An 18,306-nucleotide genomic window follows, 5' to 3' on the forward strand; every position below is an offset into this window, starting at 1 on the left:
GAATAAAGCGTGGGATGGCCAGAAGAGGGTCCACCAATTGAGTGCCTATGAGAGACCTTGTGAATTGGCTGTCATTGTATGTTTCACAAACTCCAAACCACTAATGGAAGGATCTTTGTTGGGTTTTTCAACTTGACAAGTGGATGCCTGGTCTTTAGCTAATTATTTTTTGAACTATATGTGCATATATATATTACTAAGTTTTGTTATAGAATAAATGATAAATTAATGCAAAATGCCTCAGCTCTCATAGCATATTTATTTTCCAGTACTTGTAACTTGTAAGCCACAGCACTCTTCTAAGCGTTGTTGAGCGAGATTTAGATGGATTCTCTCAAAGCTTTCCAAATCTTATTTAATATCAATTTTTCCCGCCCAAATAACAAATCCAATAAATCATGTTCTAGCAAAACATGTTTTTGCAAAATTATTATCATGAAAAATAGTTCTCATAAAACCTAGAACGAAACAATATCTACAAGTTTCAGTCAATAGGTGCCTAGCATAGGCGCCGATGTACTCCTTTTAGCTAAGGTGTTCTTTTGAACCCAAGAGGTTAAATTAAGATAAAGTACCATATTTTTTGCTCCTCACCTCCTCTCTAAAAAAAAATAAAAAAAATTGAAAAGAAAACACACATTTCAATTGGTTACGGCAGAGATGAGAAAGAGAGAGCGCAATCGTAGAAATAATAAAATTTTCAAAAAATCTAAAAAAAATCAGATAAACACTCCTTGATGTTTCCGAAAGATCAAACATCTCTGAAACAATTAGAAGCGGAAGGAAAAGAGTCGAGAAAGGCCAAATTCGGTGGTTATGAAATCTGACTTGAAAAAAGACGAATATCGCAATCCTAAAAATTACCCATACAAAAATTAGGTGGAACCACTAATTATTTGACTTAAAATCATTTATGTCCAAATAAATGAATCCAATTGATTTGACCCCACCACTTTGTAATAGATGCGCACAAGCAACCCACACCAACCTCCCTATTTTTGGAGTGCCCGCCAGCATCAATAATGTTATCTCGTCAACCTAGGAACTTAATTAGATGGATGTCTTCACTCGAAGGAATGTATATTAAAACTCACTTGTTTGCCTTTGATTGCTCTCAAGTTGCCTTTGGAGAATCTAGTTAATAGTATGGGATTATTTTATAGTAACACAAATGCTCTTTTGACTTGTTTTGTTTGCTTCACTGGATCTCATTTTTGTTCAAATCTCGAGAGCATCCGTGGCCATACATCTAAAAATTTGACCATGGCAGTGCTTCGCAAAAGGATACACAAGAAAAGATACCACTCCTATGCGTAGGACCACTCCTTCGAATTGGTCGTACCATGCTATCCATTACATCCGCGCCACGTGTCTACGAAACACTATGATGAAACTGTACGTTGGTGAGTGGTGACGTACCGAACCACAGCTTTCTCAGACCGAGACCTTTCTCGGGGGCAGTTAGCTGTATGGTTGCGAGCATCAAACAGCTAAATCTACAAATCAACTAGCCCAGGCTGCGAACTCCGAGATGCTCGAGCCATCGAAAGTTCCAGCGGTAGCGGCAACAGCTTGAGTTGCTACAGTGTGGCAGTGGACTGTTTCACTGGTAGAATCCGAGGCAAATCGCACACCCACCAAGGTCTGGAGGAAGGTCCAACGAGAGAAACTATAAGTTGAACAAGGATCGAAACCACTTTATTTTTTTCATCTTTATTTTTGTATGTATAATAATAATATGATAAGTTTATTCTAGATTTAGATTCACGGTGAATTTGATTCATTTAATTTTTTTTTATACAATATAGTTTGCCTTATTAAGTATAGCCATGTCCGTAGATAAACAAGCATAGATGGATGTTTATTTATGGGTTTAGACTTTTTCGAGTTATATGCCAAACTTGCCATGGCAGTGTGACGAGCCTTATATCTCTATTATAAGGATTATAACAAACATAAAATGATAAAAAGATAAAATTCTTGATTCATGCCATTTTTTCAAACCTCCTAACAGTATTTGTAACAAAGGGCTTGAAAAAAAAATTCTACAAATCTAGAGATGCATGATGGTCCATGAATGCGTTTGTTGTTGATTATATATTGAGTTTACAAGTTCTAGAATATCAAATCCAAGCCTATTTAGGATATCTGTTCGAATTTAAATCAATTTTCTCTATTATATATATATTTTGTAATTTCCTGGGCCTAGAGCAATTGGTTGCTTTAGAGATTGCTTGTACTGGGGCTAGAATTTGTTAGATAATTTTGAACTCTATAGTTTTTCTTTTTAGTAGTGAAAATTTGCACCGTTTGTGCTCATAGATATAAGTCAATTGTATAAACTTGTTTTTTTTTCTTCTTATTCCAATATTTCTGTTGCCAACCGCAATAGTGCCGGCCCCATGAAGCACATTGGAGCATCGAACTACAAATCATCATGCATGGATTATGCAATCATGGTGATCGTTACGACCAGTGGACTAGATCTCCCTAGTTCATCAACTTTACCGGATCTACGCATGACATGGACCTTATAGGATCCATGCATTTACAAACTATCATGCAACGCATGAGAGGTTATCATCTGTGGAGTAGACTTCTACGGTTTAAGCGGCAAGGGAAAAAGGACCTTGACTCAAACTGGAGATAGTTAAAAAGGACCTTGATGGTTTATAAAGATTGATCATCAACCTAGCATTTGTTATTTGTCAGCAATAAAGATAAGGAGATTTGGAGAAGGATAACACATTAGATACATTTGCAAGACACGACTCAAAACTAAGGACGAGTGAGGAATAAAATACAAAACGACAGCCTCTAAAATACGGGAACATTCACGACGGTACGAAGAAAGCAGCAGATCTGCAAATGCTGCGACAAAATCCAGCATACTCTCTGCAACAGTCCCCCTGAATATATTGTAATTTAGTATTATCCCTACAATATCCACATGCGCTTTTTTTTTTTTTTTTAATCCAACAAATCAGCTCCATGAAAGCAAACATAACAAAAAGAGCAGTATGAGAGAATATGGGCTCAGACAGCTTACAGATTACCGTGGTGAAAACAAATACTGTAGCAAAAAATGCCACAAAACCAACCCTTTTGTTACAAGATGGTGAACGTTAACCAATAGAATTAAGCATCAGAAAATCCAGATTCCGACAGAAGCTGGATTTGTTTTGTATAGTGAAGATATCCAATTTAAAAATACTCTGCTTATGACAGCCAGTACAAAGTATCGAGGGTAGAAAACACAAATTTATAACGTTACAAGAGATGACAGTAACCAGCGAATGGAGCCTCCATATTATTCTTGCTGTAACATCCACTTCAGGCAACAGACAAGCAGCAGTAGGTTATTAAGACGTGCAAGGGCCAAAGCTTAGCAAGATATTTAGGCAACAAGTAAATGAAAAAAGATTTGGCAAGCGCCGTGCTGGATAATGCACAATAAGAGCACGGCATGTCATTTGGAAGCATGCAAGAGAATTGTCACCTAAGAAGATTCTGCCTGATAACCATCTGCATAATATTGATTTAACCTTAGGCAACCAGATAAATCAGACTGCAATTTTCTCACCCCGCGTTTCGTCCACACAGTTATCTATTACCTTGCACATCCGAGGTTATACACAAGGAAAATTTCTTTTTTTTTATTTTGTGGGTGAAATAAAATATCTTTTTATGGGGTTTGTGTGCAAGGATCAGACAAGCCGGGAATGTAGATATAATATTGGATGTAATGTAGGGTTGCATGCATAAAGTCTTTCATTATATCAGCACATGACAGGAATACTATACAACATGGTTAAGAATGATAGATTAAACAAAGGAGCATTGTTGATTCAAGAGAACGACTTCGCATGCAAATTGAAGAATACAACATTGACCCTCTCAATAAAACAATATAGCATTAACAAGTATCCGCATGCCATTTCTTCCTTTCGAATTGGATTCTATTGGCACAAACTCATAGAATCACTTCTCTTCAGGCCAAACATTTGATCCAAGTATGTCATCCTGTCATTTTCCATTGCAGTATCTCGAACGAAGTCGACTGAGTGTTTCGATGTAATTCGCTGCAATGTCCTTGCTAGAGAATACTTCCTCCCATATCTGCTGGAGTTCTGTCAGAAGCAACAGGCAACTGTTAGCCTCAATGTCTTTCATGTGGAACTCACCAACATTAAGATATGCTCAGTTTTCATTTGTGGTTATGCTTCAGGCAGAGAAAGATGCTTCTATCACATCATCAAAAAGCAATAGAAACTACATAAGACATACTTAACTTTTTCACTTTGAATATCACAGAATGCAGTGGTCACACCATGACTCTCATAAATTACAAGAATGTGCTAAATACATCTGTCTAGATTTTATGTCTATTAGCTCTTTTAAGAGTTACAGTGCAATCACCAGGCATAAAGATTGTAATTGTGGGTTAGCTTCACCAGATGCAAGTTCTGGTAGTTATAAACTTGCCAAACTCTAACAGTGATAAGCTCCACCATCTTGGTGGATGGCTATTGGGTTTTATTTCTAAGTAGGACTCTCAAAAATGCTTGTTTCAAAACAAACTATGGTTCTCCTAAACTAAAGCTACACCTTTTTGTCAGCATTATATTAACACTCGGAGAACAGTCTGCTTATCTATTTCATGAATCAAGAATCAATGGCTTTTTTTTGTGAATAATCAAAAGTTCTAAAGCATTGAAGACTCAATCCAAAAAAATGAATAAGGTCTGAAGCATGAATTGAACCATCTCTAGGATGATTTGCATAGTCTGAAGTATCATGACCGGACATCAACAGTATAGCGGACAGAGGAAACAACAGCACACTACATAAAAGGTAATGACTATTAAGTTTAACCATTTCCATGGACGCACAAATTGCCTTGAGATAAGCATGCAATCAAATATTACTCGAGTTTCAGGCTATCTTGGCATGTTAGTTTCTTGGCAGTAGAAGAATTAAAACATTATCAAGAGAGGCAACATAAAGCTAGGATCATTAAGTTTAACACATGTCATGATACCTAACATTGGAAAGGAAGAGGCTGGTGGGGGATAATTACCAGAACGATCCGCAGATGAAAGGCACATGACCATCATGTCAAATCGAGGAACTTTGGCCAAATTATCTAAAATGTTAACAGCCAATTCAGTGTCTTCCCTAGAATCATATACACAAATTTAATAATTAATGAATAGACAAGTATTAGATGTTTACAACACCGCAGAAGGAAAAAAACATTAAGAAAGAATATACTTACTTGAAAAATGTGGTGGTGCACTTGATGATATCAATCAGAATTGGAACAGATAGTGCATTTTTAAATATCTGTGGTAGAGCCGGTGGTGGGATTGACTAATCATAGAAATCAATAATAGGAAATAGCATAAACAAACATCAGTATCTTAAATGAGGTCCCTAAATGGAATGCAAATAGGAAAAAGATAAACCTTCAGCAACTGAGTTTGCAGAGCACAATCATCAGAAAGTGCCCTCCACGAAACCTCAAACTCATAAGCAGTCTTTGGTGCTGCAATACTTTTTCCAGCAGTGGCCATCACTCGAGAAGCAGCGCGAGATGCAAGATCCTGCATCGATGCTTTCAGCACATGTTTGCGGCCAACATCTTGATCTTTCTGTTTGAGTTGTATAATGTTACCAGAACATAAGACAAGTTCAGAACTATTTTAAAGAGAAATTTATAAAAATCATGCAAATCACAGTGCAACCAATGACGAGGAGATAAAGAAGTAGGGGGTGAGGAGGAATGGGATAGATAGAGTAAAGCAAGTGGAGAGGTTACAGAGGAAGGTGTAAGAACATATTAGACAAAGGAGAAAGGAGTACATCAGGCTAGCAGCAGGTGTATGCACAGAGATAGGAGGTAGCAGAGAATGGAGTACCAGGGGAGATCACTAATATTCATGCCATGCACTTGGAGAACTTGAGGCATAGAAGCTGGGTAGCATTGGTTCAAATGCTCACGCCTTGATTTGGAATGTGTTGGATGATGTAGAGTCTCCTTGGGTTCTTGCTTAGGGTCAATTAGTCATTATAGAATCTTAAAATCAGCAGTACTATAATGCTGGTTCAATTTTGTTAATATTTTCTTAAGTTTTTAGAGTCAGAGGTATTTTTGTAATTTTCCATATTTTCTGGACATAGGTTGCCATATGGTTCATAGGTCATATGTTAGGTCTATTTATGTTTTGGAATTTTATTTATGGTCTTTAATTAGGTTTTATGAGTCAAAATTACAGATTTGTTATTTGGAGTCCAAGTCCTAATAGGAGTATTAGAACTTTGTAAATAGGGATGTAATCTCTCATTATCAGAAGGCAGTTAAAATTTCAGATTTATTTTAAGCAATTATGCTTTATTTTGGAGTTGTGTGATGCAATTTTAACCCTAGGTGTGATGCCTACAAGATTCTAGGTGTGATGCCTAAAAAATCTCTCTTTTCTTCTTCTTTTCCTTTAATTACAGCATCCTAAAATCTCAAATTCAGATTTGATTCCATCCCCACAAAACCCTACCAACCAAAAGCAACAAAACCAGCAGCCACTCATCCATCAATTAGCCTTCGATTTGACAAAACAAACAAATTTTCATTCCTGTTTTTCTACCAGCTCATATAAGCCCCCAAAACTTCATCTCTTTGCCTGTATTTTGCACCCAAATCGCTCCATATCCATGTCCCAACATAAACCTTAGCTTTTTACACGATTTTCCTACCCTTTTAGTCCAAAATAACCCATTAAGCATCCCTGAATTTTCCCTAATAAAGGCTGTCCTACATCAGTAAGATATACCGGTAGCAGGACACCTTACTTGCATGTAAACTTGATCTATGAGGGTGAGAAGGCACCACTAATACATATACTTTAACCACGTAACTCCCATTTGATACATTGGCAATACTACATGCAGTTCATGAATTGCATTTCTCCATTTACAGATGATAAAGCCATCAGCATCAAACAATCATTAAAAGAAAAATCCAGATTATGTTCTTTGTACCTTACTTTGCGCTCCATGCGCAGTCGCTGCTGCATTTTGAGAATTACTCGAGACTAAATGATCACCACGAGCATTTTTTGTTCCCATCTCTGAATTACTCACTCCTTCAATTCCTTGAAAAGATTTTTTTAAGGGTCCAGAAATTTTCTTATCAATTTCCTGTTTCAGTAAACTTAAATTGGTCATGCCAAGAAAAAAACTTTGCAAATTCCTAGAAGATAAATAAACAAGGCATATGGATACAATTGGGAGAAACCTCTTTAGTTATGTAAATATGCATGTATCCATGTGAATGTGTGTGTTTGTGTGCTTGCATGCAAATGTGATGCTAAGAGTGCAGGACGTGTGCATTGGAAGCCCAATTATAAACAAATGACAAGGTCTTCTTATCTCTAGATTGACTACAAATTGTACTTTGCTAAAGAGATCAACCGATCTTACAAGCTTGTTACAACTCAATTTGATTTAAATCTAAATATCTAGCACCTAAATATTTAAGAACTCGGGCAAGACCACCCCGTATTTTTCATATATGCATTAGATGCTGCTAAGAAAGGAACACATGCCACATGACAGAAAGACTTATCATGGTTAAATTATTCAGGGAGATACAAGTGCATAAAACATTTCATGGATATAGTTCCATATACCAAATAAGAAAATTAGGTTCACCGAACCGATAACGGAGGGGGGACCAGCCGGCAATTGGTTCGGCACAGTACAAATCCATACCTCGCCATTTCAGGATGTACCAACACAGTGAGAGCCGATGAGGGAGGGGGGAGGTAGAAGGAGAGAGAGGAAAAGAAAGAGAGGGAGGGAGGGAGGGAGAGGCCGAGAGAGAGAGGACTCAAAGTCAGTTAACCATTTGCCGATTTCAATTCGAAATCGGCAAAAAAAGAATAGGGACTCCCTATTTCGAAACAAAACAATGGCAACTCATCAATGAGGGCTTTCGAGCCCTCTCTCTACCTCTCTCTCCATATCCCTCTCCCTCTCTCTCCCTCCCTTCCTCCCTCTCCCTCTCCCTTCTTCTCTCTCTCTTTTCCTCTCTCTCCTTCTCCCTTCTCCCTCCATAGGAGCATGAAGTGCGGCAGAGCTTCCGTTACGAACTGATGGAAAGAACCGGGCAAGTAATTGACCGGTCTGGCTCGGTATGCCCCAGATTGGCTAGTTCGGCATGATTCAACAGGTCTTGAAGAAAAATATCAAAATTGTAGAGTTACAATTAAACAAAAAACACTCACCTTCTCATACAATGCCTTTGTCTCAGTATACTGCTTCTTGAGCTCTTGATTATTAGGCTCTAGTCTCATAGCAAACTCAGAATCTGTGATCAAAATTTGGATGTCATTTGCCACCAAGCAAGATGATGGAATTTTATTTGCATAAATTGGGCTTCACATATTGAGAGATTAAGTGTGAATCCATGATACCTTCCATGGATGCTTTAAGTTTTCCAAGTTCCTTCCTGGCTGTAGCTCGACGTGAGTATGCTTTAACATAGCGATCATCTAAATTTAAGGCCTCAGTGCAGTCGTTCTCAGCCTCTTCAAATCTAATTGACACATTTAAAGGATTCAAAGGCAGTCAGAAACCAAACCACAAGGACATAATTAGATCTATATTCTCATTGGCAGGAGGAACTTAAATAAAACCCAGCTGAATGTATCTTCCCCGAGGAATTATACAGTCATATATACATGATGATAAGTCACAATCCTGTTCCTTGGATTATTTAGTCCTGATCATTACCCAAGGAGTTGTAACTCATGTCTATTCACAGTAAGATGGCCATTATCCACTGTAAGAAAACAAATTATTATCAGCCTAACTTCTCAAAGAACACGAAAAAGCCAGCTCATCATGCCACAAAAAATTCCAGAAACCCTGAGATAAGCTGTATGTTCTGGTCAACACAGATAACTAAAAAGCCAATATGATAATTGCCTCAAGAAAAAGTTCCGAAATGAAATGCTTTATCAATGAGTAGTTACTAGGAAACAGAGGAAATTTTTTTGTATGGAAAGGAAAATATTTTTTCTCAATATACAAGAACTCCCCCCCTATAGAGACAAGGATCAAGTACATCATGATTCCAGAGCCAAAAGGTAATATGCCAGTTCTAAACATCAGGCTCAAACAAAAACTTGCCTTTTCAGTTTGAGATATGCCATAGCTCTATTTGCAAAAGCAACTGATGTGGGGGATAAAGCAATGCTTCTTGAGTAACACTCAATTGCTTCAGGGAACTTTTTTTGCTTAAAATACTCATTGCCCTGCAAGCAGGAATAGAAGTAATCAGTTTTGATTCAGATAATGTAGCTATATCATAAATGGAGAATATAACAAGAGATAATCAGAGTTTTTATGCCTACAAGCTCTTTTTCTGAAGCCGCATCAGGCAATTTTTCCTCGCTGTAGAAGCTGCTACGCATACGGCTCATTGCATCTGAGTATTTCAAATAGTTGTATCGTTCATCAATTTTTCTAGAAGAACCTTCTGAAACAACATTAGTTTTACTTTTAACTTCAACTGAAGGAACCTTTTTCAAAGGTCCCTTATCTTCATTGACCTTTCCAGCATTCCTCAAGGATCCCTTCAAAAAGAAGCATTGCATTATTTCAAACATAAACTTAAACCAGATACCACACATTATATTATTCAGATAGTATAATGACAGTCTCCCATTTAAAATTTTGGAAGATGTAATGCTCAAAGAAATTGAATCTATTTTGTATAAACAGTACTATATTCAAATTAGTTCAGCTTTTTTATCAGAACAAAGTCAAAGTTTTTCTTTTTCCTAATTCAAACAACATGCACAGACAACGTACAAGCAGCACAGCTCAACAAGATTGTATTCTTGAGAACACAAAAAAGATTGAAAGCCCTCAAGTATCAACTACTCAATTATACTTACAAATGTAAGAATGCAATATCAGATAAAAATAATATTATATAAAATATATTCATTTCAGCATAAAAGAACAAAACAAGAATAACATAGTAAAACAAGTGGACATGCCATCATTTGCAGTTACATTCCAGAGTTCTCTGCAAAAAGGAAACTTCAAGCCAGTATGTGTAAAGCTGAGTCTGAGGACTCATACATAACTTATCATGCTATCAAATTATGACCTCTTGAATCGATAGTACTATACTAGGTCAATATGTCAATGCATTAAAACACGAACATTTTTAATATTCAACAATACTTTTACCACTATAAATTACTTATGATGTGAAAAAAGATATGTCTATGGTGAAGCTGCTGATTTTGGTTCATCGGTTAGAAGAGATGAGGATAAGATCAAAATAATGGATGTAAATAAAACGATAGTATTCAATGAAAATAAAGTTTAGGATGATTGGTAATCAATGCCAACTAATGGCAATATAGATCCATAAGCTTAATAAGCACCACATACCTTGCTGCTTTTGAAAGTAATTAATTTTACAAAGAAACTAAACATGTCATAGGCATTTTTCAGGAACCACACATGTTCAGTGTTTTACATTGGTCTTAGTAGTTCGAGGATATATTGATGTTGACAAGTTTCTATCATTGCAATAGGGGCAAATGAGGAGACAAATAAAGAAAAACTAGATAGAGTTGTTTGTGTAGCAAAAACGTTTAGAGAATGCTACCTTGGGTCACCTCCTTCTGGGGGGAAACCAACCAAAAATGGTGGTCAATTACACCATGCAGTGTTCAGAGGAACTTAACCATCAGCAAGAGAAATAAAAGCTACTCTTGCTTCTAAGATACATAGGCATGAAAGAATCCCACCAGCAATGCAGACTTCTTATCTCTTATCTAGACCTTAGCTGGTATTAGATGCATGTGCTCACCACTGCTATGATTCATGTCTCCATAAAATATATGTAAAGTATCTTTTTGATCTAACAAAAGGAAAAAGTATTTACAGTCAATCTCTTCTTTATGAAGGAAGGTAGCTAAGATTTGGAGTGTTAATAAAACAAACCCAGAAAATGGTTTCTTGTGGATCAATTAACCAGGCATTGCCCAAGCTATGGTTTGGCCTTAAATTTGATGCCCAACCAGGCAAACCATAGTGCAGCACAATCAAATCCTATGCATGGCATAATTTGGTTGTTCTGTCAGGACACTAATTTTCTTACAAGATGCTATGAAAATGTGCATTCTTATCTCCCAGTTATAGGTATCAATCTCAAAAAATCAAGGTCGTCCTGAAAACGATTTCAATAAAAGAAACTTATTTTTTATTTGACATATTTAAGCCGATGCATCACCATTTCTTGATGTATAGTTAAAATAAATAAATAAATAAATAATCACATATATAGTGTAGCTTCAATTTTAGTAAGAACGTCGTAACAATCGTGATAACTCTCCTCGGTTTGGTAGTTTCAATTAAACATGATACAGCAGAAGAAACAGTTGCTAGCTGCACATTGTAATTGAAATCAAAGCATAAGAAGAATCAAAGGAAAAATAAAAGACATCGTAATCAACTTACCGGTTTGTTGCTTTCATGGGATTGACCCTTCATTTTCCCACCTTTATCCTTAAGCAAGTAATCCCACCCTTCTAGGTCATTCAGGAATCCTTGAAACTCCTGCTCATTATTAAAAAAAAATCAAAAAAGAAATCTTTTTGGAAACCGTTCTTTAATTCCATAATCCACTACATGATATTTCAATGTTTGCTGTGCTCGCTAAACCTCAATCACAATCTCAATGCAATCTTTCTTTCTTTTTTAACCAAAAAACCATGATATTTGTCATCAAAAATGCAAGAGTTATCCAAACTAACAGGAAACCATGCGCGAAACCCGGAGTAGAAGAAGAACGCAATCATCCATATGAAGAAGATATAGGGTAGGGGAGTAGGGTTTACCAGAGAGCGATCCCGGTCGGGCTTTCCAGAAACCCCCGCCATGGATTCCACCCAGAAAGCATATGAAGAGGGAAGACGAGAAGAAGGTAAAACGAGTTCCAGTCGAGCGCTCTCTCGATTCTTCCACGAAGAGGGGCTTTTTTTGGTGGCGCCGGGTGACGCCGAGCCGGGATTTCTTCACACGGTGGCACCGCCTCACAGGACAGTGAGTCTTGGGCCGCAGAGTAGGGCAATAGAAGCCGAGCCATAAAAAATGGAGGCCCACTGTAACAATTCCAAAACAATGGGCCCATTTAATTATGGAGTATTTAATTTACACGGATGGCCTGTGATTTAGTTCCAGTTTGAACTGCCAAGGACTCTGGAAAGTTTTTTTTTTTTTTTAGGACGGACAAGTTACACTGATCTAGTATGAATAAATTCAGCAAAATTAGAAAATAAAATATCACGGAGGGAAACCGAAGCGGATGCAAAATTGGCCTACAATATTCCCAACCTTCCAACCGCTTTGTATTAAATATTATGCTTCCCTCTTCTCTTCTCCGTCTGAGACTCGAAAAGCAGCTTTTTATTACTTGACGACATTCACTCCTTTATACTCTTAAGAAGCGGTCCCTAACTGAAAATTTACTAGAGTGCTCCGCCATGTAGAAGACCATCCAGTCCGCAGTCCTATTTGCCTGCCAGTAGATATGTCTGGCACACAAGGCGATAATTCCTCACCATTGTTGATCTGCCATCCTAGACTATCTCTGAATCCATCCAATTGCTGTAGATGAAGATTCATTAAAATAGTATATGAAGTTGGTGCAGTGCAGAATGATTAATTAAAATAAAAAAACACCAAGTTAGCATCAGTTTAGAAAATGGAGCTTTTTTGCATAGAGAATTAGTGCCTTCATAGCATTTTTCTCTCTATTTACTTATACCTCTTTTGTTTATTATGAAAAAAAAAAATCGTTGGAACTTAATTTATGGTTCTAGATTTGAACTCCCCAAACCTTATCCATGGTTCATTCCTGCTTTCCCAAGTTATATTCTGTTAAGCCTGTTGGAGGCATGCGTCCATAGATGGCCCTAGTGTTTGCCATGCATCAAAGGTGTATTTTGTTTGCTAATTATCAAGAAAAAGGTGTATTTTGTTGGAGGATTATTGCTACTTCAAATGATAAGGAGTATGTTAAGACTAATGACTTGCCTTAGCTTCATGGCTCTGTTATATGGGGCTGCCACATTCTGCAATCCTTTGCAGGCTTGTTTCAAACCCTTGTTCCTTGGCAATCCCCTCAACTGGGGTTTATTAAAATAAATTTTAATGGATCGCTTCACTCTCACACTGCAGGGGAAAGGGAAGGCTTTGCATGCTGCTGCTATTCCTTTATTCACGAACTCTGTTCCGAGTGCAAAATTAATAGCTGCGTGGCATGGATTCGGTGTACTGACTGATAGAATAAGGGGGTAGTAATGGGGGAGAATTGACTGGAGATGGACTGACTGGAGTGGCCGATTGTGTGGAATGAGAGAAGGTAAGAGTAGGAGACAAAGATGGAGGAACTAAGCAGGGAATGGGTAGCAGTGGAGGCTGAGTTGAGGTGTTAGATTTGGCTAAGGAAAAAGGAAAACAGCTCTCATCAAAGCGTACATGTCTAGAGATGATAATGTTGCCAGTTGCTGGGTTGTAACACCGGTACGCTTTATGTTGAGAGGAGTAGCCCACAAAGACGCAAGGAGCTGACCGAGGGGAGAGTTTGCTGGAAGCTTGAGGGCGGAGCCAGGGAAAACAGCGGCAACCAAAAATTTTAAGGGAGTTGTAGTCTGGGGAACGATGGTAAAGAGCTTCAAAAGGTGATATATGTCCAAGAGATGGTGTAGGTAGCCTGTTTATAAGGAAGGTTGCAGTGAGTAAGGCATCTACCCAAAATTTATCAGGTAGAGATGAGTGAAGGAGAAGACATCGAAGAGTTTCAAGAAGATGTCTATGTTTTCTTTCAGCTAACCCGTTCTGCTCAGGAGTATAAGGAGCTTAAAATTGATGAATGATCCCAAGTGAAGAGAAAAAGGATCTGAATTTGCTGTTTGCAAACTCACCTCCTCCATCAGACCTAAACAGTTTAATTGAATGAGGGAGTTGTTTTTCTACAAGAGTCTTGAATGTAAGAAAGGTATTATATACATCTGATTTAAAAGCAATAGGATAAACCCAGGAGAAGCGTGTGAAATCATCCACAAACAGAACATAAAAACGAAAACTATTATCATTGCTGAGAGGTCCCCAAACGTCAGCATGAATAAGTTCCAGTGGATGGTTTGTGGATACAGAGTGGGAACTGAAAGGAAGACGGTGACTCTTGGCTCTGCAGCATGATTCGCAGAGACTGAAAGAGGTGGAAGGCTTGGAAATTGTAAGATGTCTTGACAAATAAGTGAGCAATGCGTCAACTGGGTGTCCCAAGCGATGATGCCATAGAGTGCGAGAGGTAGTAGTTAATGCTGAGTAGGCTTGAGGGGAAGAACACGGCTGAACGAAAGGGATTTTGTATAGTCCCTCAGAGCATCGTCCTTGAAAGAGAATCTGATAGGTTGTCTTGTCCTTGATAACACAACCATGGGAGTCAAATGTAAGAATACAGTTGTTATCAGAGACTAACTTATGAACAGAGAGCAGGTTATGAGAGATGTGGGAGTATGTAGCAATGTGGAAAGATGAAATGTGTGAGAGGGAGAGTGAAGAGTACCAGAACCTGTATGACTGATAGAGGTGGAGGAGCCATCGCCCAGAGTGACAGATTCTGAACCGGAGTATGGAGTCGAGTGATGAACCAGGGAGGAGTCCGGTGTCATATGTATGGAGGCGCCACTGTCCATGATCCATTCACCAGGGGACGATCTGGAGGATGATTGAGCTAAATTGGCCTGAGGACGAGAATTTGGCTGTGGAAGACTCTGATAGCTGGTATCCAGTCGAAACCAGCATCGAACTGCAGAATGTCCCCTCTTATGGCAGATCTGACATTCAACAGGAGTTCTGTATTCTTTAGCCTGTCCAGAATTGACCCCATCCTTCTTGTCGAGCCCGACCGCGTCCCCGATTTGCATAAGAGAACCGTCCACTACCTAGTCCTCTGATAGCCATTAAGGCGAAGGAGGAATCAACTGCAGAGGTTTGTTTCTCCTTTGTGTTCATGATGGTTTCTTCACTGCACAGGAGAGCATATAGCTCATCCAGTGAAATGGACGAGGACCGGACTCGAATTGCAGTAGCAAATGAGTCGTAAGAGGGAGGTAAACCATTGAGGATGTGAAGAATGATATCTTCTACCTCAGGATTGGATCCAGCCGCTGCCAGTGCATCAACTTTAGAGCGAACTTCATTCAAGAATTGTTGCATTGACAAGTTGTTTTTCCTGATGTTGTGAAGTTCGTTTTTCAATTGAATTATATGAGTTCTGGTAGCTGAATTCAACCTATTGTCTAGAGTGGACCATATTTGATGACAGTGATCAAGGTTGATCACAAAAGGTAGTAATGGCGAGGAAATGGTAGAATTTAGCGCACTAGACAGGAATTGGTCTGTAAATGACCAAACATCATATTCCGCCGAGTTGGAAGGAGACAGAATTGATGTTTCAAGCAAAAACCCAAGAAATCCACTTGCCTTGAAGATTCGAATGATCTGGGAACGCCATGTGAGGTAGTTGTCAGCTGCTAGCTGGGTTGGAACCAGTGATTGAATCCTGGTAATGAGAAACTTAAGATTTGGGGAGATGGCTGGGTTGGAAAAGCTTTGGGCTGCTTCGTCGGATCTATTTATGGATCCTGGAGACGCCATTTCGTCGTCAAGAAGGGTGGGAAGAACTACTTCAAGCTCAATTGATTCTGAGGTCATGAACTCTCTGCAAGGAAGAAGGGAAGGAACTTGACCGTCACAGGTTCAGGAACCTGCTCTGATACCATGATAGAATAAGGGAACTGAGAAATTCACAGCTGAAACATTAGTGAACAGTAACTAGCACGGCATGGTGCCAGTTACTGATACTCCTCTAGAACAGTAGCAGAAAGAGAAGAAGAGGAGGAAAAGAATTTTATTTCATTTCAGTAGTACAGAATGGAATACAGGGGAGATGCTTATATAGACTGAAAGATGAATCTTCTGGAAGGAAGATCTGTTACAGTTTGTTAAGGAAAACTGATTCAGTTGTTGAATTCCCATGTGAGGAAGATGCTAGAAGGTGTGATGCTTGCTGTGCAGCAGAGGTTGATTTGGATGAGTGCATATGTGAGGCTGGTGACAAACCGGAGGGTTGTAACACTGACAACTTAATTTCAAGCTGAGAGGATTATATTGGAATAGGACTCTGTGACAGTGGTGTCCTGGATTAATGGCCTAGAATCTTCTCACCCACTCTTGAGGAGCATCAAATTTGCACTTGGAATCTCTGAAAATAATAGTAACAAATTGGTACATTGTAAATTTGCACAATGGTATATCTGGACCATGCACCGAATGTAGTAAGGGACCATAGATTCCTTTCAATTATGATGGGATTCTGTCAATCTAACCAAAAGATCATAGAAACTTTGTTTCAGGACCGCAATTATGGATCAGCCCTTTTTTTCTCAAAATTTTAAACTTGCCCTTATTGTTTCGTGTTTACTGGCCTCTACGACAGCAAATGTTTCGAGAAGGTTTCGATGAACTCACTCCCTGCATCCCACCCATAAGATTCTAACCGATCCGACCAAATCCTGAAAGATTTCGTTCATAAACCTCCTCTACCGTTTCAGCAACGTAAATGTACACTTAAATTTAGGAAAGTTTTCCACTTCCTCCAATTTACATCAACAAAAGAAAGTATTTATACATATACTTGCCTTCGTTTCATCTGCCAAGGAATGCGACCATGAACTTGCCTTTCATATCCTGATGCAATCTTTCAGATTTGATATCCAAATCTCCAGTCAGATTCACTCCAATTAATGAGGTTTGCCTAGCTCTATAAAATCCTTTCCATCAACAACCACCATCCAAATTACTAAAACACAAACTCGTTCCGGATTCAGGTGCGGGAGATGGAAGGGGGGGCTTGGCCATGGACACAGCTGAGGTCCTGGAATGCTGTAGTTCCAATATCAAACACCAAAGTTATTGGTGAGGCTCAATTAGAAAGGCTGCTTCCACTTCCCTCGAGGAGAAGTGGCCTCACCAACTTCTCCCTCCTCAAGTCCGCCATGATGGGATGCAAAACCTCTAAAAGCCTGTGATCCAGTGGCCTCAAATGGAGCTTGTCAACCCACAGAGACATACCAGGTAATTGATATCCAGAATCTTTTTTTAATTAATAAATGATCCAGAATTTATGGTTCAGTCAACTTGCTGAAAATTTACGAGTGCCTTTAGTTTTGTCGTTCAGTTATGGCAATGCTTTTTTATTTTTTTTGGTTTCAAAGGTTGATTGCTCTCTTTGGCTTCAGTCGTGGGTCCGGATCCGAAATTATTAAAGAGAGAAGCAGGATCCATCTCGCCTCCATGACAGCGTTGGATGGCACAAAGGCTTCGATGGTGCAAAGCGTCTCAAAGGCTGGGAGTGACGGTCTTCTAGGGTGTGCAGGTTGCAAAGCGTCTCTTTGGTGCAACGCCAATGGAGCATCATTTTTTTTTCTTTTTATACTTTTTCTGTTTTTTAACAGTAAAAAGGCACGCTTGTGCAAAATAAAAGTGAAAGATTTATAAAGATGTATTTTTTAAAAAAATATATCTTTAGTGTCTTCTTCCCCATCATGTTACAAAACGATGAATGTTTTTTTAAACATGGTTTGTTGGTTCTAGAACTTAAATGGGATTGAATATGGATATCTATATTTATATTTAGTTTATTTGATGAATATATATATGGATATAGGTATTATTGAAATTTAAAATTTTAAATCTATATTTATCTTAAATATATATGGATAAAAATGGATACCAAAAATATGGATATAAATACATATATAAGTCCGATAATTAAACTTTATGACTACAGAATTAAGGATATTACTAAGTTGATAATAAATTAAGTTAATAGTACGTTAATATGGTAAAAAATTCATAACTACTATATAAATTCAATAAAGTTACAAATATAATCAGATATTCAGATACGGATCAGATAATTGTCTATCTATATCTATATCTATTTTGTTTATAGATATAGATATAGATGCGGATATTGATTGGATGTTCGAATTTTTATCTATATCCAGATAGATTCGGATTTAAAAACTAATTCGGATAGATATTATTTGGTCCACTTTCATCTCTAGTTGGTATGCTGATAATATATGATATAGTGTTCAGTGTGTACCTAGGGTTAGAACTTGGAAGTAGGGCCTGTAGAGCTGG

General features: G+C 38.2%; 1 protein-coding gene across 3 annotated transcripts; it reads right to left on the minus strand.

Annotated features, from left to right (window-relative positions):
• Positions 1–3,736: 3,736 nt before the first annotated feature.
• On the minus strand, positions 3,737–12,134 carry LOC120103692 (RNA polymerase II-associated protein 3-like). 3 transcript variants are annotated; one of them, XR_005509923.1, is made up of 11 exons: positions 11,925–12,134; positions 11,545–11,643; positions 9,417–9,638; positions 9,193–9,317; positions 8,475–8,596; positions 8,286–8,368; positions 7,039–7,197; positions 5,469–5,654; positions 5,279–5,373; positions 5,081–5,146; positions 3,737–4,130 (listed from the first exon to the last, which is right to left on the minus strand). XR_005509923.1 is itself a non-coding variant. In XM_039122329.1 (11 exons), the coding sequence occupies exons 1-11, from the start codon at positions 11,964–11,966 to the stop codon at positions 4,027–4,029; spliced, it is 1,287 nt and encodes a 428-aa protein (XP_038978257.1). In that variant the 5' UTR covers positions 11,967–12,134; the 3' UTR covers positions 3,737–4,026. The 3 variants fall into 3 exon arrangements, 2 of the variants coding, with proteins under 2 accessions (XP_038978257.1, XP_038978256.1); XM_039122329.1 differs by having other exon boundaries at positions 5,081–5,178; positions 5,469–5,606; XM_039122328.1 differs by having other exon boundaries at positions 5,081–5,178.
• Positions 12,135–18,306: the final 6,172 nt, after the last annotated feature.

Source organism: Phoenix dactylifera, unplaced genomic scaffold (assembly GCF_009389715.1).
Source record: "Phoenix dactylifera cultivar Barhee BC4 unplaced genomic scaffold, palm_55x_up_171113_PBpolish2nd_filt_p 001469F, whole genome shotgun sequence".
Taxonomy (NCBI): Eukaryota; Viridiplantae; Streptophyta; class Magnoliopsida; order Arecales; family Arecaceae; genus Phoenix; species Phoenix dactylifera.